General features: G+C 39.1%; 3 protein-coding genes across 3 annotated transcripts; 2 read left to right on the forward strand and 1 right to left on the reverse strand.

The window, feature by feature from the left end:
* Nucleotides 1-8602: 8602 nt before the first annotated feature.
* BDR25DRAFT_381269 (ketoacyl-synt-domain-containing protein) lies at nt 8603-15684 on the reverse strand (the record flags this gene model as incomplete). Its single annotated transcript, XM_033697702.1, has 6 exons — nt 8603-9445; nt 9494-9814; nt 9866-13445; nt 13498-13660; nt 13718-15362; nt 15421-15684. 6 exons carry the CDS (start codon nt 15682-15684, stop codon nt 8603-8605), a joined length of 6816 nt encoding a protein of 2271 aa, XP_033541268.1.
* A 1657-nt stretch (nt 15685-17341) lies between these two features.
* Nucleotides 17342-18211, forward strand: BDR25DRAFT_242558 (uncharacterized protein; the record flags this gene model as incomplete). Its single annotated transcript, XM_033685788.1, has 3 exons — nt 17342-17383; nt 17451-17547; nt 17598-18211. The coding sequence occupies 3 exons, from the start codon at nt 17342-17344 to the stop codon at nt 18209-18211; spliced, it is 753 nt and encodes a 250-aa protein (XP_033541269.1).
* Nucleotides 18212-18858: 647 nt separating this feature from the next.
* Nucleotides 18859-19501, forward strand: BDR25DRAFT_361710 (uncharacterized protein; the record flags this gene model as incomplete). The annotated part of the gene is made up of 3 exons (XM_033696465.1): nt 18859-18916; nt 18953-18982; nt 19428-19501. 3 exons carry the CDS (start codon nt 18859-18861, stop codon nt 19499-19501), a joined length of 162 nt encoding a protein of 53 aa, XP_033541270.1.
* Nucleotides 19502-22078: the final 2577 nt, after the last annotated feature.

Raw genomic sequence — 22078 nt, forward strand, 5'->3', positions numbered from 1 at the left:
AGGTAGCCTATAACCTTAACCTTACCTAGTACAACGCCCAAGGGTTTATAAGAGCTCTGCATAAGGTAAGAGACTTCTATAATGCATATCTAAACAAACTAGGTCCCCTAGCGCAGTTAGAAGCCTAGCTGCAAGCGTACAAGGCAGAAGAAGACCTAGAGGCAACAAGAAAGAATAACTAGCCTAGGGAACTTGCTAGTAGAGGGGACTATAATAGAGGCTAGGGAACGCGCTATACATGTTATTATTATATGTAACTACAGACTTAAGAATAAGCCTACCCTAAAGGGGGGTAATATAACAGTGCTGCTTATTAAGCTTTACTGCTAGTTACATAATTTTACTAAGGGTTAAGTAAGCGCGCTAGCGCCTTAGCGCTGCGCAAGCTTTTCTCTTGCAAAAACCCTTTGCCTCCTTCACTCCCTATCCTAGTTTAGCTGAAATAGAGCCGACCTACTCTACCTTGCTTCCCTAGCTCTATACGGTAGTAGAGACAGTGCTTGTCATCACAGGTACTTTTTGTTACGGTCTATGGTTGGACCGACGTAACTCCACCAGTGGTGCTCCACAATCTAGCTAGGTTAGGGCAGGGCTCGTTTGCGAACCAATTGGAAGATGCGGAGGCAGCACAGCTGCCGGCGGCTATGGAGGAATGCATCATCTAATAAGAGGAAAGGCCACAAGTTAAACAAGCTTAACAAGTTTAGCAAGCTTATTGCTGCAAACTTGTTAAACTTACCTAACTTGTTCTTAGCACTCTTAGACATGTATATAGTTTTATCCTTAAACAACCTTTAGAAGGTGTGTTTAACATTTAGTTTATTTTTTATATAGACTAAGTAGCATTCTAGCTTTCTAAAGAGCTGCAATACTATTTATATATCTTACACTATATATACCTCTAATTCTGTCCAACAGGACTGTTTGACCTGGCCACTATACTGCTGCTATAGAGACAAACCACAATCTAGTTGCCCTACTCTACTCTATTAGCCTAGTAGCTATTACGTAGGACTGTACACCCTACTGTTAGCCCCTACTCTCTGTCCTACTCCCTAGAAATAACATTAAACACTACACCCTCTAAAAAGTATAACTACTTAACATAACCTTAATTCTAACCTATGCAGCCTTATTAGGATTATTAGAAGTTCTAACAGCTAATAAAGAAGTTCTAGCAGAATAGATTAACAGTATCTAGGATAACATTAAGAAACTTTAGCAGATTAGTAATAAAGTTAATAAACTTATTAGTCTTTATAAAGAAGTAAAAAAAATCTACACTAAAAAGTAGTTAAATTTAATAACTAACTAGTAAATCTTTAACTAGCTATAAGCTCTACAAGCTAGATACACATGTTATAAGTAAAGCTAGCTAAACTTTAAAATATCTTAACTAAGAAAGTAAGACTTTATAGATAGCTGCAGCATGTTGCTTAAAAAGTGTTACATTTTATTTAAAAGCTTAAAGTGTAAGCTACATCTAACATTCTTTTAACATGTTTAAGTAGTGTTGTTAAAAATGCATTAGTGTAGAAAAAGTAGTGTAGTAGAGTTTTAGTAAAAGTAAGCAACTTAAGTGTGTAAGCAACTCGCTTGTAAAGTATGTTATATAAATTTAAAACTTAATTAGTCTAGTTACTTACTATATTCTAGAAACTTTAACACTATTTTTACTATTACTAGTAAATACTAACTAGCTTAAGGTATACTATAATAATGTTTTAATTATTAATATATATAAAAATAAAAACACTTTTTTTTAAAATATTAGTAAGAAAGAAATTATGTTTTTTTTTACTAAATTAAAAATTTACTACCTTAACTAGTAGTTTAGACACTCTTGTATAAAAAGACTTTAGAAGATGCTAACTAGCGCTTACTATAACGTTAATGCTACTATGTTAGAAGAAATTAAGAAGTTTTACTACTTTTACTAATTATATAACTAAGCACTATAAAAATTTAAGTTTATAATTAAAAATAACATCTACTTTAACTATAAAGTTATTATTAATATTATAATATATTAGTAATAAAGATGTTTTATATGTTATTAACATAGATATATTATTTTAAGCTGCTATATTTCTAAAATCTATGTCTAGTAATATTACTTTTTTGCAACTGTATGTGGAGCGTCTTGTAATAAGGTAGGCGCCTCGCCTGCCAAGCCGATACTATACAACTTTCCCTACTGTACTAAAAGGTATGCACGAGAATACTTAAGCTAAGTATTCTCGCATAGTATAATATATATCTATAGATAATGCTAGAGCTAGCACTAGCACTAGCGGTTGTCTCTAGTCTAGCCTAAACCTCTATAAGCAAGAGAAGGCTACGTGGTTGACTGTGCCTACCTTGTTACACGTCTAGCAAGAAATAGAGTAAATTTGTATGTATCTCTGTTTAGCATTTAGCCTTTTTTAACATTCCTCTATTTACAATATAATAAAATAGATATTTATTAAATATAATTAAAACTCAAGTAACTAAGCTATATAGTAGTAACATTTTAAAAAGGCTAAACTTATAATTTAAAAGTAAAGTAAACTACTAAAGCTAGTTCTAAGTTACTTTACACTAACTTACTTTTTTTATATAACCTAACTATAAGAGCAGCTAGAGACAAGCTATATATGCTTATTATGTGTAAGAACTCTACTATAAACTACTTAAAGCTTTATAAGTACTTAGAAATTAAATAGCTATAATATATTACTTTATAATTAGTATATAATAATAGTAAATACTAAACTTATTTTTACTAAAACACACTTTATAATTAGTATATAATAATAGTAAATACTAAACTTATTTTTACTAAAACACACTTTATAAAAATATATATAAAATAACTATAAAATTAGCTAGTAATTAGATAATATTAATAGAATAATTTACTAACGCTTGCGATATTCTTAATTTTAAGTAAGCTTTTGTATTTTATACTACTATTAATACTACTATTACTATTATAATATTATAATTTAAATAGCTAATATCTAGTTTAATACCTATTCTAGTAGTTTTTTAAAATGTAAATTATTTAGTAGATTAATTTACACAATAGCACTAATAAATTAATAGTTAAGTATTAATACTATTTTATATTTTAGTAATAACTTTTTTAATTTATAATAGTTATACTTCTACTTTTACTTTTAATCTTTCTTTTACTTAGTTTTCTAAGTTTATCTAATAGAATAAATATACTACTATAAAACTGCCTTTTTACTTTTATCTTTTAGTAAGTATTACTAAAGTTATTAGCTTTTAAATATTGTTTAATTCTATTTAAATTAGCTAGCTAAATATTAGTGTAATAGATTAAATTTAAAATACTACAACAGTTCATAAATAATCTGTAAAAGCACAGCTTGCTTAGAGTAATTATCACAACTGCTAATTAGAGAGCAATAAGAAGCAAGTCTATTAACTATAAGAGGCTTATAGAGAGCTTAGGCGCTAAGTGTCTTAGGCTGCTTGTCTAAAACACAGGCGTAACACTAAGCCTATGTGCGCAACGCAAGGTCCCTATGCTCTTCTTACGCAACAGTAATAGTTAGCGCATTAAAGTAGGTTATCTAGGTTAAAGAATAGTTACAGCATAATGCTTAGCAAAGTAGTATTAGATAAGTAATAGATGTATAATAACAACATTTAACTATAGCATGTAACTAATTACTAACACACTAATATAGCTAAAAATGTAAATAATAGCTAGCTCTAGCTTTTAACATGTTCTTACTTTTGCAATAGTCTTTTTTTATTACAGTTATGTTACAGCTATCTAACCTCTAAGTACCCTAAGGGCTTAGCACAGGGTATATAGGCTCCTTAGCCTCTGTACCTCTGCCTCTAACCCTAAGGTTTACTCTCTCTTGTTACGCCCCTATCCTGCATTCCCTCTCTATAACCTGTGTTTCCTGCTTAATACCTCTTACATCCTCCCCTTTGCACCTTGCGGTCTCTAGCGTTGTGTAATAAGGTAGACGCCCCGCCTACTAAGCTAATACTATGCGACTTTCCCTACTGTACTAAAAAGTATGTACAGGAATACTTAAGCTAAGTATTCTTGCATAGTATAATATATATATAGATAATGCTAGGGCTAGCACTAGCACTAGCAGTTGTCTCTAGTCTAGCCTAAACCTCTACTGTGTTTTAGCGTGTAATGCACGGCCTCGCGTAATGCACGGTTCTGCGCGAAGCTGTCAAAACTTCAACCACCTCTCTCTCAACCAATATAGGCAGTATTGAGGCCGCTTTGGAGTCGCTGAAATCGCTGAAACCTAGAGAATCACCAAATTATGCTGCAGTAGCTAGGCAGTATGGCGTTAATTAATCTACGCTCTCAAGGCGTCACCAACGCGTTACCCGCCTGCGTGCAGAGAAACTTGAAAATCAGCAACTACTTAGCCTAGTGCAGGAGAAAGAGCTAGTAGAGTACATTAATAGGCTTTACGCAAGAGGTCTATCCCCTTTAAGACAGATAATTTAAAATTTTGCAACAAAAATAGGTAGTAGGCAAGCTAGCAAGAGCTAGGTTAATTAATTTATTAAAAAGCACTCTATTAACCTATTATCTTAATAGACATCTAGCATAGACGCTGCGCGTAACAAAGCTAACTTAGCATTTAAGTACTTGCTATATTTTAAGCTTGTACGCAAAAAAATTAAGCAATATAGCATAGAACCACAGCATACCTATAATATAGATAAAAAGGGCTTCCTAATTAGGGTACTGTTAAAAATAAAGCAAATCTTCTCTAGACAGCAGTATAAGCAAGGTATTAAGCAGCAGCTTATACAGGATAGTAATCGCAAGTAGATCACAACAATAGCCTGCATCTGCGCTAACAGCAGCTCTCTTACGCCTGCGCTAATCTACTAAGCTGTTTCTAACTATATATAAGACTCTTAGCTACAGGATTTTAACCCCTCTAAGCATTAAGCTTTCTTTGCTTTATTACTTACAAGTTAGACAAATAATAAACTAGGCCTAGCATAGCTTAAACATGTGTTTAATTACAAGACTAAGGCAAAGGTGTAATAGGTGTAACAACTTTTATTCCTAGATAGCTATAGATTGCATGTTTTAATAGAGTTTATTAAGTACTGCGACAACAATAAGATCCTCCTAGCTGTATACCTGCTACATGCAACCTATACGCTGCAGCCTCTTAATGTCTGCATGTTTAAACCTCTCTTGTTAGCCTACTTAGCTAAGCTAGCTAGCTTTATAGATAGATGCTAGGGACTATTATTAATTAAAAAGAGGGACTTCTACAGCATGTTTAATAAGGCCTAGAAAACGTCCTTTAAGCATAAAACTATCTTTAGTGCTTTTAGAGCAACTAGTTTATTACTATTTAAGCTGTAAGTAGTCTTAGATTAATTTTACTATAGGCAGAAGAAGCAACTATCCTCTAGTAAGAGCACTAGCTTAGCGCTTAGTGCAAAGGATTAGAAGAGGGTTAAAGGCCTTTTAGACAAGGTTGTTAGTAATTTCTATAAAAGAGATGTATAAGAGCTTAAGAAGACTATCTAGTTATTCTTAGTGCATTGCATCCTCCTCTAGCGTGAGCTTAAGCAGGTTAAAGATGCGCTAATTAATAAGAAGAAGCGCCGCCAGCGTAGCAAGCCTCTCCTACTAGAAGCACCTCTAGAATATTATAGTGGTGCGACCTTCTAGTCCCTAAACAAGGTCTAAGAAGCACGTGATTATTAGGCATAAAAAGATGCTAAGAAGGAGGCTCTACAGCTTTAAAAACAAGAGAAGGCAAAGCGCAAGGAAGTAAAGAAAGCTAAAAAGGCGCGCGCAGTTAAAGAGAAGAGGCATAGAGTAGCAATAGCAAAGAAGGCTTACCTGCAGGAGCTTAAGACAAAAGCAGCTCAACAAGAGGAGGCAGAGCTCACCTAGCAGGTCAATTAACAGCTTAAAAATGACCTCCAGCAGGTGACAAAGGGCAAGCAGAAAGCTCCTACGCCTATTGCTAGTACGCTGGAGGATTTTGATAATGATGCAGCATTAAATAAAGAGAGGGAGCCAGCATTAGGCAGGACTTAACGTGGCAGGCAAATTAACCTCCCTATAAGGTATTGCACGTAAATTATTGCTAGGAATAGAATCTATAGCATTTAATTAGTATTACAACAAAAAATCTATATAATCTATAATTTGTGTGAGTCTCTAGAGCTTCAAAAGTAAAAGTCGCAGATTGCCAAAATCGTGCATTACGCGAGGCCGTGCATTACGCGCTAAAACATGGTATAAGCAAGAGAAGGCCACGTGGTTAACTGTGCTTACCTTGTTACACATTACGCCTGTTCCTTTCACCGCCTAATACTGCCACACTATGCCTAATACTGCTACCTAATATCTTTAATTTAATTGTTTTAGCATTAAAGCCCTAGTTGTAGAGCCTTAGCTTGTGTATTTTATTGCCTCTGTAGGAATTTCTTAGAGTGCTAGGGAGCTCTAGCGCTGCCTCTGCCTCTACCTCTGCCTCTCTATTGCTGCAAAGATTAATGTAGTATATGTAATACCTTAACAAGCTGTTTTGCTTACATAACTACTAGTTTATACTGTTTAAATATAATAGGCTAATGCCTAGAGGTGTTAGTAAGAGATTGCCTACTAGTGTTAAGAGATGCATAAAGTAAACTACAGCAAATTATAGTAAACTACAGCAAATTGCAGTAAACTATAGCAAATTGCAGCAAACTACAGTAAATTACAGCAAACTATAGCAAATTGCAGCAAACTATAGTAGATTACAGCAGCAGGCAGCAATCTCTAGTAGATATTAGTTGTGTTACAAGTAGCTCTACGTATAAAAAGGGTTATAGGGGGGTAATGTCTCTAGAAAAAAAGCCTTAAAAAGGGCAGCAATAACTATACATAAGCTAGTGTTAGTGTAATAGAAAATTACTAAGCTTTAAGCAGCTAATAAGGCAGCTACATTTAGAAAGGCCTGCGCTTAACAGCTCTAAAGGAGGTTAGAGCGCGCAGTAACAGGAAGAAGGTAAAGAAGCAAGTGTAAGCTAAAGTAGGTAAGCAATCCTAAAGGCGCTGCAGACAGTGCAATTAGACTAGGCATAACATGCAAACGTGTAAGCAAGAAGTAGAAGTAGTATCTAAATAATATTCTAAGCTGTACTCTACTCTATAGTGCTAGAGCAGGTTGTTATAGGCTATAATAAAGTTTATTGTGGTGTAGTCTTAGCAAAAGTAAGCAACTCAGGTGTGTAAGCAACTGCTAATCCCCAACACTGTCAGATTAAAACACTGTTTCTAGGCTTCCTAAGATGAATGATGGGTTTAGATATAATGTATAGGATGATGATTGATTGTATTGATTATTTGATCCTTTTTCTGCTCTGCTCGTGTTGCTCGGCTTTTGTTTTTCCGGTCCGAGTCCCTCGCGCACTAGCCCTATGCGCGACCAGCTTGCAACATGCTGCAATTTGCTGCAACATGCTGCAATTTGTTGCAAAATGTTGCAAAATGCTGCAATTTGCTGCAACATGCTGCAATTTGCTGCAACATGCTGCAATTTGTTGCAAAATGCTGCAACATGCAGCAATTTGCAGCAACATACTGTTCGAGCTTATTGCTCGTACTATGTAGCAGCTTTCGTCCAGCGTTCCTCCTGTCTTGACAGTAGGTGCGCATATCTGACAAACACACTGATGCGGCTGATGCCAATCCCCGACACACCGATGCGGCTGATGCCAATCCCCGACACACCGATGCGGCTGATGCCAATCCCAACACACCAATGTGGCTGATGCCAATCCCCGACACACTGATGTGGCTAGAGAGGTGGAACAGACGCAACTAACTATAATTTAAACATGTTTTACACAACGCATGCTGGAGCAAACTGCATGCAAATTAGCATAAAGGTGCACTTACATTAGGTATACATTTTTTTTAAAAAAAGAATATAAGAAACACATAAGGTGACAGAGAAACAGCGTTACCGGGGTTTATCCGAAGAAATTCTGACTAACTAGCGCGTCCAAAAGAGGAGATTCTGCTCAACTTTTCGTTCTGCAAACCCGAATATAATAAGCAGAGCAAGCTCTGCTAATAATAGGAAAATATAAAAGTTAAAATAAGTTTTAAAATAAGCTATTAATTATCTAATTTAAATTAAAACTAATAGAGATAGTTAAAGTTAAAGTTTTACTACTAATGTATACTCTTTACTATTCTAAGCTTCGCTTTTCCAAGACATTTATAAATTAGCGTAGTATGTTATAATCTAGCTTTACTTTAGTCGCCTGCAGCTCTATTAGACTAGAATGCATAAAGAACAATCATCTAGATGCAGCAAGGCATAAAACAAAGACGTAGCATGTATATAAAAAGTAACAAATCTCTGTCTTAGAGGGCAGGGTTTGTCTAAGTCTTAAGATCTAAGTCTTTAAGAACTAAACTTGCCTAGGTTTTAAATCAACTACTTTAGATAAGAGTAGCTTAGCTTGTTTTTAGTATATTATACACCTTTATTTTTAATAAAATATTTCAATGTAGTTATTCGAAATTAAATTTTCTACAGCCCTGCCTAACAAGATGGAATTATCCTACTTAGCGCCTACTAGTACTTAACTTTTCTGCCACCACCTTCCCTAATGATATAGCAGAAGCACCTCCCATGATTTCGAAAACTGCGATATCCGTATTGAATACTTTCAGGAACCAATTCCGAAGCTCTACTGAGATAAGAGAATCTACTCCAAAATGATGGATAGGCTTCTCAGCGTCCATTTCTTCAACTGCCATTGAAAGTAATCGTGAGAGCTTTTCTACTATCGTATTCTTGATGATTTCTGCTTTTTCGATCAGCGAGTGGGCTGAGTTGAGCAGCTCTTTAACTTCGTTGCCTATTCCTACGCGCACTCCTTTTTCGACGCTAGGTTCGCTTGCTGTAAAAGATCTTAATGGCTTGAACAGTGACTGATTCATCCATGCGGGTTCCTCATCACCTCTAGCCTGAACGTTTGCAGGTAGCTCCAATCCCATCACTACTTGACTCTGGCAGCGATCGAGGGGTAGAGCAGGGTTACAGAAATAGTCAAGTATGGCAAACAGGTCCTCTTGAGACATGGAAAGAATTTGTTTCGCCCGGATATATTGGTCCATGATGTGGTCGTTTTCTGCAAGGAACCCTTCATTCGCCATGACGGCGAGGTCCAGGGCCACTGCCTTCTCGCCACAAGATATCCGATATTGCGCGAGAGCATCTTGGAACGAGTTGCCTGCATTATAGTTGGATTGTCCTGTCGACCCAATGATTCCACCTACAGATGATAAAAGGATGAAGAAGTCAAGGCCCCGAGGCAGCTGTTGATGCAAGTTCCAAGATCCAGCGATCTTAGGAGAGGTGGCCGCTGTCCATTGTTCTGCACTCATGTCCTCAAACAAGCTATCCTGCTAGAGATTAGTAGATTGACGAATCTTTCCGGTCGAATAACTTACACTTAAGACCATACTAGACTGTATACAGCCCTTAATTTGGCGCATCACGCTTGTGCCTTGCATAAGAACCGCCTTAAGAGCTCCAGCGTCCGTGATGTCACATGAAGGTATCTGGATGTCTATTCCAACTTCCCGCATTTCATGTACGAAAGCGCGAGCAGCACCATTGCGTGGGCCAAACCGAGACAAAAGCATCAAATGCTTTGCGCCTCTTTCAACCATCCACCTGGCAATACTTCGACCTTGCCCACCCAACCCACCAGCAATTAGGTAAACTGCTTCCGGGTCAAATCTCCATGTCAGTTTTGGCCGGACGAATGCCTAGTTATAGCGTTAGTGTCATCTCGCATATAGTGTATTTGGTGTTCGAACCGGTACTTCAACATGTGGGTTAACTTCTACCACCACTTTACCGACATGCTTGCCACTCTGAAGGTACCGTAGTCCTTGTTCAACTTCTGATATCTGAAATGTCTTCAGTGGGAACTGTGGGTGAAGTTCGTTCCTAGCCATCAGTTCGACCACCTTGCGAACCACATCTCCAATTACAGCTGGCCTGTCTTTGATCATTGCTGCCATATCTATGGCACTAAAAGAAACGTTCTTAGCGAATTGGAACATTGGAAGCTTTCCGTGGGAGTAGATATCCTTGTTCCCAATTTCCAAAAATCTTCCGTATGGTGCAATGCATTCCCACGATGCAACTAAACCTTCACCTGCGAGCGAATTAAGGACTACATCCACCCCCCGAGAATCAGTGAGACGCATAATTCCTTGAGCGAAGGATAAATCCCTGCTGTATAGTATATGGTCTGCAGGAATGCCGTAGAGATCAATTAAGAAGTTTTTCTTCTTCTCGGACCCAACCGTAACAAAAACCTCCGCCCCCACATGCTGGGCTATTTGGATTGCCGCTTGGCCAGTACCGCCAGCTCCTGAGTGAATAAGAACCTTCTCTCTCGGAGACAGGCGTGCAACGTTGACCAAAGCGTAATAGGCGGTGCTAAAGTTGGTTGAGATCCCAGCAGCCTCTGCGAATGTCATGCTGTCAGGTATGGATACGGCTAAGACATCCTTGGACTTTACGAAGGTCTTGAATGTATCCAGAACGCTTACGGCAACACGGTCTCCTACTCTTAGGCTGCTCTGCATTCCAACTTGCTCGACAACTCCAGCACACTCGGTCCCAAAGGTCTCATCTGGCACCCTCCCTAATGCGACTAGGCAATCCTTGAAATTTACGCCGATGGCTTTAACCCGTATGATCACCTCGTCAGGAGCAAGATATTGGAGATCGGTCTTATCTTGGAGAAAAACCAGGGTATCCAGCAGACCAGGCGTGCGGATTGTCAGTCGAAGATTTTCATGACTATATGGGATCATCATTGATGTCCCCTTCGATGTGAACTCTGATACCTTTGCGTTGAGCTCGTCGCACTCTTCAACACGCGGGATACAGAGTCCCCCTCTCACCTCAACATATTCAGATTCATGGTGGTCTGACAAAGTCTTCATTAGAGCTTGTCGCAGAACTGATCCGATAATATGTTCTCGTTTCTTGGTCATCTGAGTCGTACTTTCCAGCTGAAGTGATGTGAAAAGCATATCCCCATACTCCATACGGAGCGTTCTTGATAGACCAAGCACAGTACTGAAACCTGGACTTGTTGATAAAATACCACCCCCACCAGTAAGCCATAGGATGTTCCTGGTTGCACAAAGTGTGGAATGGAATGCTGGGTAGCTCACAGAATCTAGTCTTTGAAGAATTGGTTGATCAGACAAGTCCAGGACCACTACAAGTTCGCCAGAGAGGTCATCGTGGTGAGCCATATCTTCGAATGACCCCACGTTGACTTTCGGAGATCCTAACTCTTTCAGCTGTCTGATTACTAGCTTTATCAATTCCAAAGAAAATCCTTTGGATTCGCCGCCAGTAATTACGATACTAGAACAAATCTGACTAGGAGGTGTAATTGTCTTGGATGCCTTTGGAATCACTGTCGTGCCATCATAAGAGAGAAGGCTAACGTCTGGCCTATATACTTTGTTCCAGCACAATAGCTTAGTAGAAGCCTGCGAATCGTAGCCAGGTTGAGGGCCACCGTCAGGCACGGAAGTCGCCTCGATACCCTCAGCATGTATCTTGATCTCTTTGTTCCTCTTACTAATGGCAAATATCGAGGATTTGGTAGACCGAATCTTCCTTTCCTCGATCTGGGCATAGGCTTGAAGAATTTCGCTTTGTTGAGGCGCTAGATCTGCTGCAGATATCCAAAGTCTCCCAATTCGGGTAGGAACCATAGTTGTCCGGGTTGTGTTACTTCCCAGAACACTGCCCGGAAGCATCATTTGAAGAAAACAATCAAGAGCTGCAGGATGGATGATGCTCGCACCGTGTGAGGCTGCATCGCTTTTCTGGAAGATATCAATATAGCCAAGTGATTGGCCTCGACCATTGTGATATACTTTTTCTAATCTCTGAAAGTTTTCCCCGTAATGATAGCCGAGGCCATACAATCGGGAGTAGAATCGTGGTCGGCTGGCGCTTTTAGTACAAGAGAGTGCAGCAGAATCAAGTCTCTTTAGCGCATCTTGATGCCACCGTTTCGTTTGGTGTCCACTGTCCACCTCCGTCGTCCCACCTTCGTCCCGTATCGCTTGGATGGTGCCACGACAACATTCTTCCCATGTTCCGTCCTGACAGGCATAGATGCAGAATTCTGACCACGAAATACGCTTGTTGGAAGAATCTCGCAATGGTCGCAAATGAAGTTGGGTCTTTATCCCTTCATTTTCTGTGGGGATGACCAGAGGAGTATGAAATATGACATCTTTGAAGTCATAGGCTGTCACTTCTGCATCACCCGAGGTCTGAGCCATAGCCTCCAAGGCCATCACCAACAAGCCTGCACCAGGATATAAAACAACTCCATTAATCTCGTGATCTTTCACCCATGCCGGATCAGATACTTTTATAGAGTGATTCCAACAAGCATCTAGAGGGTTCCAATTGCTTGATGGAGTACCCAAAAGCGGATTGCGACCATGAGATCTTAGTCTGAGTTCCTTGCTCATTTTGGGTTCTAGCCAGTATTTCTGTGAATGGTTGAAAGGGTATTCTGGTAGGTCTGCAAGGAGCGCTGGTGTTGATTTGGGGCTGAGATAGAGCTGGTTAGCAAGTAAGAGATCAACCGGGTATCCAAGGCAGTGTAAATGACCGGCAAGTTCCAGGATTGTATTGATTGCGGGCTTTCCTCGGGCTAGCGCAGAACAATACCCGACTTTATTACCATTGCTTAACGTTGTTAGGATTTCCCGAATTGGGCCTCGCAATGCCCCATGGGGACCGATCTCGACTAGCTCGTCAACTGTTGCGACGGTTCGGTGGCTCCGGTCAAGCTTCTTCCGAGTGGATTTACCTACATGTGAACATACGATTTTGATTGCTTGCGAAAACTTCACTGTCGAGACCATGTTGTCAACCCAATACTGGCTCCGGAGAAGGTCTTCGGGCGAAATCAGTTGACCCGTTACAGAAGAAACCATCTTTACTTTCTCTTGAGTATACAAATCTCCAGTTTCAAGACCTTGGATGCACTCGAGGTATTGTGCGGCTACAGCGTTCATCTGCTGACTATGATACGCTACCGGGACGGACAATACACGGGAAAAAACGTTGTCGATGTCCAAGAGTTCCTTTAACGCTTCGACCAGGGGCGTACTGCCGGATATCGTAACATTCTTTGGACTGTTTGTGCATGCGATCGACAAATATCCATTGGAGAAACGATCTTGGATAGTATTGATATACGGTTTGACTGAAATCTCAGAAAGACCGACCGATATCATTGATCCGCATGCTTCGTGACCTGCTAGACTACCAGATACTACGCCACGGTAGTAAGCTAGCCTCCAAGCAGATTCCCGTGATATAGCCCCAGTAGCATATCTGTATCGATATATTAGCACTTAGGCCGACACATGCAGAAGTTGATTCTTACGCTGCAGCAATCTCACCAGATGAATGCCCTACAACACACGAAGGAAGGATGCTGAAGGAACGCATTAAGTCGACGAGGGCAACTTGAAGAATAGTGCAGACCGGCTGGGATATAGTAGCGTCGTTAATCTTTGAGCTGTTATCAACCTGCGCAATAAAATCACCTAGAAAAATTTCATCAGATATCTCGCGAACCAATTTGAGGAAGGACGTAGACTTACCAGCGAGACGATATCTGCTACCTAGCCTAACGAGGTATGAATCTGCATCATATAGGCTATCCCGGAAGATAGGAAAGGTCATCAGTTCTCTCCCCATGCCAGACCATTGCGCGCCTTGGCCTGTGAAAATAAAACCGAGCTTTGGTTCTGTGCTGCGGACCTTAACGGGGCGTGATTTCGAAGACTCAATCGAAGAGAGTTCGCTCAGAGAGTCCGCTACAACGAAAGACCTCCATTGCAGCAAGCTTCGTCGTGCAGTTAGCGAATATGCTAAAGCTTCAACGTATGATGCAGAGGATCCGGGGTTCAACTTGAGTGTATTGAAGTGAGTGGTAAAATTTTTTGCCGTTCTAGAAATCCCGTCTTCATCCCCAGCGGACCATACGAAGATTCTAGGTCGTTGAGGCTGGTTCCACTCCATGTTAGGAGTTAGCATGGACTTCGAAATGAGACACTCCTGGAGTTTCTCATCTCCATCCAAAGGTCGTTCGATAGTGCAATGATTACCTTCTAAGCCTTGTGAAAGCAGGTAATGGAAGGCATCGTCAAGCACAGCATGAGAATTGGTTCCACCAAAACCGAATGAGTTGACTGACGCCCGCCTAAGTCCTCGTGTAGGCCATGCGGTTAGTTTCTTCGGAAATCTTAGGTTCAACAGCTCATCGTCAATCTCTGGGTTTAGCTCCTCTAACTCCGCAATGGGAGGAATCACGCCTCGCTCAAGGATCAACACGGTCTTGATCAACCCTGCTATGCCGCTTGCTCCCTCCAAGTGACCGAAATTTGCTTTCAGCGCGCCGACATATAGGGGATTTTCTGGGGATTGCCCGCGTCGAAAAGCGGAACCTATCGCCATTGCTTCTAGTGGATCTCCAACGGCGGTTCCAGTGCCATGTGCTTCAATATATTGTGTCAGCGACATATCTAAATTTGCCTGCTGATACGTTTGCTCGATCAACCGTTTCTGCGCCTCCATGCTCGGCTGAGCTAGACCAGTTCGGCCGTCCTGGTTGGATGATGTAGATCGGATTAAGGCTCGAATGGTGTCGCCATCTCGTAAGGCATCAGATAACGGCTTGATAATAACAACGCCAAACCCTTCGCCTCGACCGTACCCAGAAGCACGACTGTCAAAGCTGCGACTCCGTCCCTCTGCCGATAGAAATCCGAGATTGGATAGACCCACAGTAACGTCCAGTGAGTATACCATATTACATCCCGCCACAATACCCATCGTGGATTGCCCTTGGCGGATAGACTGACATGCCATATCAAGCGCCACAAGGCTTGCGGAACACGCAGTATCGATAGTCATGCTCGGTCCATGGGTATTAAAGAACCAACTTATGCGATTTGACAGCATTGTTCCCGCCACCCCGGTAGCAGCGTATCTGGGGACATTTTCTGGATCTCTAGCCATCATTGAAGCCCAGTCTGCAGTAAAGTATCCGGTGAAGACTGATGTGGAGGTATTGCTTACTTTCGCCATTGGAATACCGGCGTTTTCTAGAGCTCTGTATGTTGTCTCCAGTAGCCCGCGCTGTTGTGGATCCATAGCTGCGGCTTCACCGGCAGTGATGGAGAAGAATGGGGCATCGAACTCTGCGAGATCATCGCGGAGGAAATGTCCTTGTTGGGGTCGAATCTGTTGGAGTCAGTACAATCTGATAACCACAGGATTCTTAAATTGCTCTCAAACTTACGGTTCCAATATTTGCGGGATCAGTGCTATGAAATGCCGCATGATTCAATCGATCTTCTGGAAATGGGGTTGCTGCGTTGCGACCTGCTAATATCATTTCCCAGAATTCCTCCGTCGATGTAGCTTCTTGGGGTAGTTTGAGCGAAAAACCGATGATAGCAATGGCATCATCGCGAGACTGAACGGTGTTATCATAGAGTGAGGGCTCGTAGCTCGTTGCGGATGAAGTTTCGATGTCGATGGAACAGCTTGATGAATCATCCATGGTGTACATTGGGGTTTCCATTCCGATAGGTATCCACAAATGCAATTACAAATCAGGGCTAGCTTCCTGAATCTTCTTGAAGAATTGACACCGTGAATGAAGTGGCCTGAGTTTAAATCGACTCTTCACACATTATTAGCCAGGACCGCTGAAGAGCCAGCCCCCCGCTTCATATCTTCCATCCATTGTCACAATTCCCAGTCTCATTCCTATCGATTTTCTTGAATATCAACTATCTCCGAGGGGTTATGGAGTTGCATGCATAGCATCTGACCACCGCATCTAGTTTAGGCAACTGCATGTATTGCATCTGACCCTTGCATCCAGTTTAGATAACCGCATGTTTCAGTCATTGGTATGCTCCGTAATGTATCACGAGCAACTATTTCCACGGTTACGCTTGCGGCTCATACGTTGATGGGCAAGATAACTGGGTACCCACTCTCTTGTGTTGCAAACGATTACTGAACGTTGTGTGGCAAGGCAAGCGATTACTGAACAGTAGTGTAACAAGGAAGGAGGATCCTCCAACACCGTGGAAGGAGTGGAGTACGGAGGACTTCATAGAGTTTGGTAGTGGCTACTACTAAAGAGGCAAGCGGTGGTACGAAGGAGGTAAGCTTTAGTTTCTTTAAGTACAGATAAGGAATAGCGGTACTGCCAAGTCGGAATTAACTGATGAAGGCCTGCACATATCCTCTTTGAAGCTCCGGGATGGTCTATAGAGCTCCTCCGTGGAGTATGGTAAGCGAATACCCTCTTCATGCATACAGCTTTCACTGAAAGTAGTGCGGCAGGCGATTATTGAATGGTGTGTTGCACCTTGATAGGCTTAGTGTAGCTTTCACTAGCCATTCGCTGGAGGTGCTTTCAAAGGTTAGGCACCAATGGCATCGCCAATCCAACCTAAGAATCATTTAATTCGGCCAAATTCCATCAGCGCGCAAATATTCAGAGTGTTCAGAATCGCCGCGGATACAGAGAGAGGAAAATAGTTAGGGTAATTGTCAGTTGGATGTACTGGAGGGCTTCGTACTATGTTGACCAAGGTTAGGGTACTAGATTTCTATTCGCATCTTTAAAGTTCATAGTTCTACCTGCATTTCAAGGGAGTTGATTCTCCCCAGGGCGTAGTAGACTGGAAATCCTTGGTGCCACATATGGACTTGTTTATATGAAGGCATTGTAGCTAAGACACTTGGGGTTAGCGTTAGTCTATTGGCGATAGGTGAGCAAGAGAGCACATGTGTTTGTACCAATTCCTGTACGAGGGTTAGAAACCTGGTCCGGGGGAAGATGGCACATTTGTATTGGAATTTTAGGGTGATGGGACGTGCGAGGTATACAAGGACTGTTTCCGTGTGCTCCGAGAATAAACTGGAAAAGGAACTGGAGAGGCGAGATGTGGATGGAGGCCAACACAGTGTTTCGGACACTTTACCATACTAAGACAATATTTGTGCAATGGAAAGGCTGGAAGAACCATGATGGAAGGGCAATGGGGTAGTTTGGACGGCGACTCGTCATACGCTCATTCCTAGTGACCAATCCTTTCAGTGAGTCTTTTAAATAGTTCTTATCTCCATGCACTCACGAATAGACTGTATAACCAGTCTTCATTCTCTCTCTGCCTTGCAGTATCTCCGAACTGCCCAAAATGAAATTCCTTTGTCTCCACGGCACTGGGACAAACTCACAAGTGCTTTCCCCCTCCAATATACCTTCTTAGTCCCTCAGACGAAAGGAAATCTAACCTCACACCCTAGGTATTTGAAATCCAAACCGCAGCCCTCCGTCACGAACTTAACGGCTCACACACCTATGAATTCGTTGAGGGGACCATACCTGCGGAAATAGCCCCGGGTCTTTCTTTCCCAACCCGCTTCTCACTACAACACCTAATACCCAGCCAGAAATCCTATCCATCTTCCCCGCTAACGGTGGCTATTATAACTACTTCTCGCCTTCGGACGCTTCTGTCTGCCTCCAGAGCCTGATGCTGTTTAAAGCATATGTAGAGAAGGAGGGCCCGTTTGATATCGTGTTAGGTTTCAGCGGCGGGTGTGCAGCCGTCATGACTCTCCTCCTCTACTACCACCAGAACAATCTGAAAATTCCCTTCCGCGGCGCTGTTTTCTTTTCCGCCGGCCTCCCTGCCTCTCCCTCTGCACTTACCTCCGGCTCCGTTGACCTCCTTACCCGGCTCCCTGAGGGCAAAGAGATCGCGATCCCGAGCGCACACTTCTGGGGCGCGGAGGAGATTTGGCCAGTGGGGGAGGGGGAAGTAGGGTGGAGCGAAAGCGTGAGTCGAATGTTTAAGGCAGAAGGGGTTGGGATGAGAGAAGAATGGGTGCATGGAGGTGGCCATGAGGTCCCTGGGGCACGGATGAGAGGAGATTTAGTGATGTGTGTTAAGGGAATTAGAAGAGTTATTTGGGGAGTGCTAGAGGGTATAGGTAGAGTATCTACTTCCACCAACTTTGAAGGGCTGATCGGCTATGAACCCTATTCACGAACCCCCCTCTGAGTAAAGGTTATAACAGGATCAAGTATTTTGTATAGTAAGATGCACGGGCTTTAAGCATCTTCGGACGTAGTCTAAATCTATAACGGTTAGGTAACATTGTAACCTCTGAGTATCCTAAGAGCTTCGCATTGGGTGTATAGACTCTTCGGCCTCTGTACCTCCCCCTCCGACTCTAAGGATTACTCTCTTCCTACCCCTTATCCTACATTCCCTCTCTGTTTCTCGTGCTTTCTGCTTGATACTTCTTACAAGATCTCTAGCAGTGGACACCTGTAGATAGCGCATATGAATGAAAACAGCATAGAATTTTCATTCTATCTATACAAGAGGAGTATCTCGTACCCGATGGCGGATCTTGGCGGGTGAGAAAGGTATCTAACGTAAGCCAGATAGTCTAAGGATAACAAGGGCTTCTGTCTACAACGCTGAAGTAAGCGTACGAAATTTCATTAGCCAACTCACAGTCTGCCCTAACGCACAGAAATTGCTGTACAGCAGCACTATAAATTGAAACTCTAGAGCTACATATAAACTAAATCTAGGTTTAAATATTTAGTGTAAAGAAAAGAAGAAGAGTAATGTATAGTAGAGTATATATAATAATACTCTTACTTCTTCTTCTTCTTCTTCTTACTAGCTGTGAAGCTATGTGGAGCACCAGAGGCATGAGGAACTGGATTGAATTCATTGCTCGAGGAGTCCTTTGTAGGAGTCTATATATATGCGAAATAAGTGGGTGAGTCTTGGCAACAGACCATGGTGAGATGCAGGGTTGCCACTTTTATAGTAATTACTATTTTAGAATAGTAATTACTATTTTTTTTTAAAAAGTCTATAACAGCTTAATTACATTAGCTAATATTCTAAAAACCTAAACTTAGATACTAGGTATACTAAAGTATAGATCTATAAGATTAGATTCTACTATATAAATTTGTATCCCTAGTAATAAAGAAAAAAAGAGAAAAAAAGCAGATATAGTAATAGTAATAGTAATTACTATTTTTCTCTTCTTTTTTTTCTCTCTTTTTTATTTATTATAATGTATTAAATATAATTTTTAGAATTTAAATTTATAGATTTATAGACTAGTTTACTTAGCATCTATATATTAATTTTTAGAATTATAGCTTATGTAATTAAGTAATAATAATGTTTTTAAAAACATAGTAATTATTTAAAATAGTAATTACTATAAAGTAGCAACCCTGGTGAGATGCATACAACTATGGTGCCGACGCATCCGACCATCGTGTGACGACACATCCGACACATCCGACTATCGTGTGACTATAGTGACGACGCATCCGACAACCGTGTCACTACTGCAAACACTAGCACTATATAGAACCTAGATAACTAGTATAGTGTTAGATTTTAGTAGAGGAGGCGGAAAACTAATTAATAGCTTTAAAGAATAGAGTACTTTATAATAAGAATTTCTAGGTAACATACACTACAGGCAGGTTGCTTACACACCTAAGTTACTTACTTTTACTAAGACTCTACTAAACTACTTTTTCTACACTAATACATTTCTAACAACACTACTTAGATATGCTAAAAGAATGCTAAATATAGCTTATATTTAAGCTTTTAAATAAAACATAACACTTTTAAAGCAGGGTTGCCACTTTATAGTAATTACTATTTTAAAAATAGTAATTACTATGTTTTTAAAAACGTTATTATTACTTAATTACATAAGCTATAATTCTAAAAATTAATATATAGATGCTAAGTAAACTAGTCTATAAATTTATAAATCTAAATTCTAAAAATTATATTTAATACATTTATAATAAATAAAAAAGAGAGAAAAAAAGGAGAGAAAAATAGTAATTACTATTACTAATACTATATCTGCTTTTTTTCTCTTTTTTTCTTTATTACTAGGGATACAAATTTATATAGTAGAATCTAATCTTATATATCTATACTTTAGTATACCTACTATCTAAGTTTAGGTTTTTAGAATATTAGCTAATTTAATTAAGCTGTTATAGACTTTTTAAAAAAATAGTAATTACTATTTTAGAATAGTAATTACTATAAAAGTGGCAACCCTGTTTTAAAGTAACATGCTATAGCTGTATATAAAGTCTTTTAAAAAATAATAAATAACTAACATACTAAATAACTTTTATAAGCTAATTTTATAGCTAACTTATAAAAGCTAGGTTTGTCTATTTTTTTTTACTATTACTTTTATTTTAGTAAATGCTTTCTATTTTAATATAAAAAAATGAGTTCTTTTTAACTTTTATTTATAAAATTAAGTGTTTAATTAAAGATAAGTAAGCTGTATAGTTGAATAGTAAATGTAAAAATAAAGTATTAGTAAAACTCTAATTACTATTTAAATACTATTAGTACTAAGATATATTTAGCTACACTATAGGTTACTAATTACTAGCACATTGCCTATATAATTATAAAAGTATTCTTATAAAACCTCTTCTTAACAGTTATAGCCTGTTGTACAAACAAAACATTAAAGAACTAGAGATAATAAAAATATATTATAAATAAATAGCTTTATTAAGTAGAAGTTAAAGCTCTTTTACATTTTTTATTCTTTATATACAGAAACTAAATAGTAACTTATGTATTTATATTAATTACTACAAACTTAACGCTATTACTTATAAAAATGTGTATTTAATACTATGTATAAATAAACTTCTGTTAAGACTTATAAAAGTAGTAATATTTTACTAAGTTTAATATTTACATAGCTTTTAATAAGATTAGAATAGACGTAAGCTTTAAAAAGTATACTACTTTTTAGACATAATATAAAACATATAAATATAAAGTTCTGCCTTTTAGATTATGTAATAGCCTAGTAACCTACTAGCACTATATAAATAACATATTAATTAACTACTTAAATAATTATTATATTACTTATTTAAATAATATTTTTATCTACTTTAAAAATAAAGCAACTTATATTCTTTATATTAAAAAGGTCTTAGAAAGGCTTTAGTAAATAAATTTTATATTACTTAAATAAAGTATCTTAGCTATATACTTTTAAATAAAGAACTAGAGGTTAACCTAGAGAAAGTAGAGGTGCTGCGTAACTAGTAGACACTTACTACTATAATAGGTGTAAAATATTTTCTAGGCTTTAACGTACCTAACGGGTTGGCCGGCCACACGAGTTGGCCAGCCACTTTTGCTAAGCCCCTACCACACTCTACCTATCTACATAATGCCTTAACGACAACACTAGATTAAATCTTCTAAAGAATATTAGATACAGCTTACTCTTTAGGCTTTTAAATAAGACTTAAAACTCTTTTTATAATATGGTATAGCTATTTATAATGTCTTTTACATAATACTAAGTAATTAACGCGCTAGACAGCCTTTAAAAGTAGAATGCTAGCCTAAATTAAGGAATTTAACTAAGCTTAAAAAAAGTTGTTGTTAAGTATATACTTAAGCTTATTATACATAGATTTTGTTTTAGGCTTACAGCTATAGCTAATATAGCTAATTCTTTGCGCGCAGAGTGTGATCTAGGCTAGGTTAGCTTAAACTAGCCTAGTATATAGGTTAAGCACTACTCTAAGTTTATAATAAAGTTTAATTATAAGTATAATTATAAAAGAGCGCTTTATAAAAATCTAGATGTTATCTAGAGCTAGTTTTACCTAGTAGCTAACATAAAAGCTAAGTACAGTATCTAAAATAAAGACATGTATAACTTTAATAAGTTAGGCTTTATAATAAGCTAAATATTAACTAGAGTAGTTATTACAGCTTTAAAGAGATAAAAATAGCTAAAGGTAATATAGTAAAGTAATTGTCGCGTAAGAGAGCACATAGTCCTAGTGTCGCACCTGTGTTTCGGAC

Source organism: Lindgomyces ingoldianus, assembly GCF_010093535.1.
Source record: "Lindgomyces ingoldianus strain ATCC 200398 unplaced genomic scaffold BDR25scaffold_46, whole genome shotgun sequence".
Taxonomy (NCBI): domain Eukaryota; kingdom Fungi; phylum Ascomycota; class Dothideomycetes; order Pleosporales; family Lindgomycetaceae; genus Lindgomyces; species Lindgomyces ingoldianus.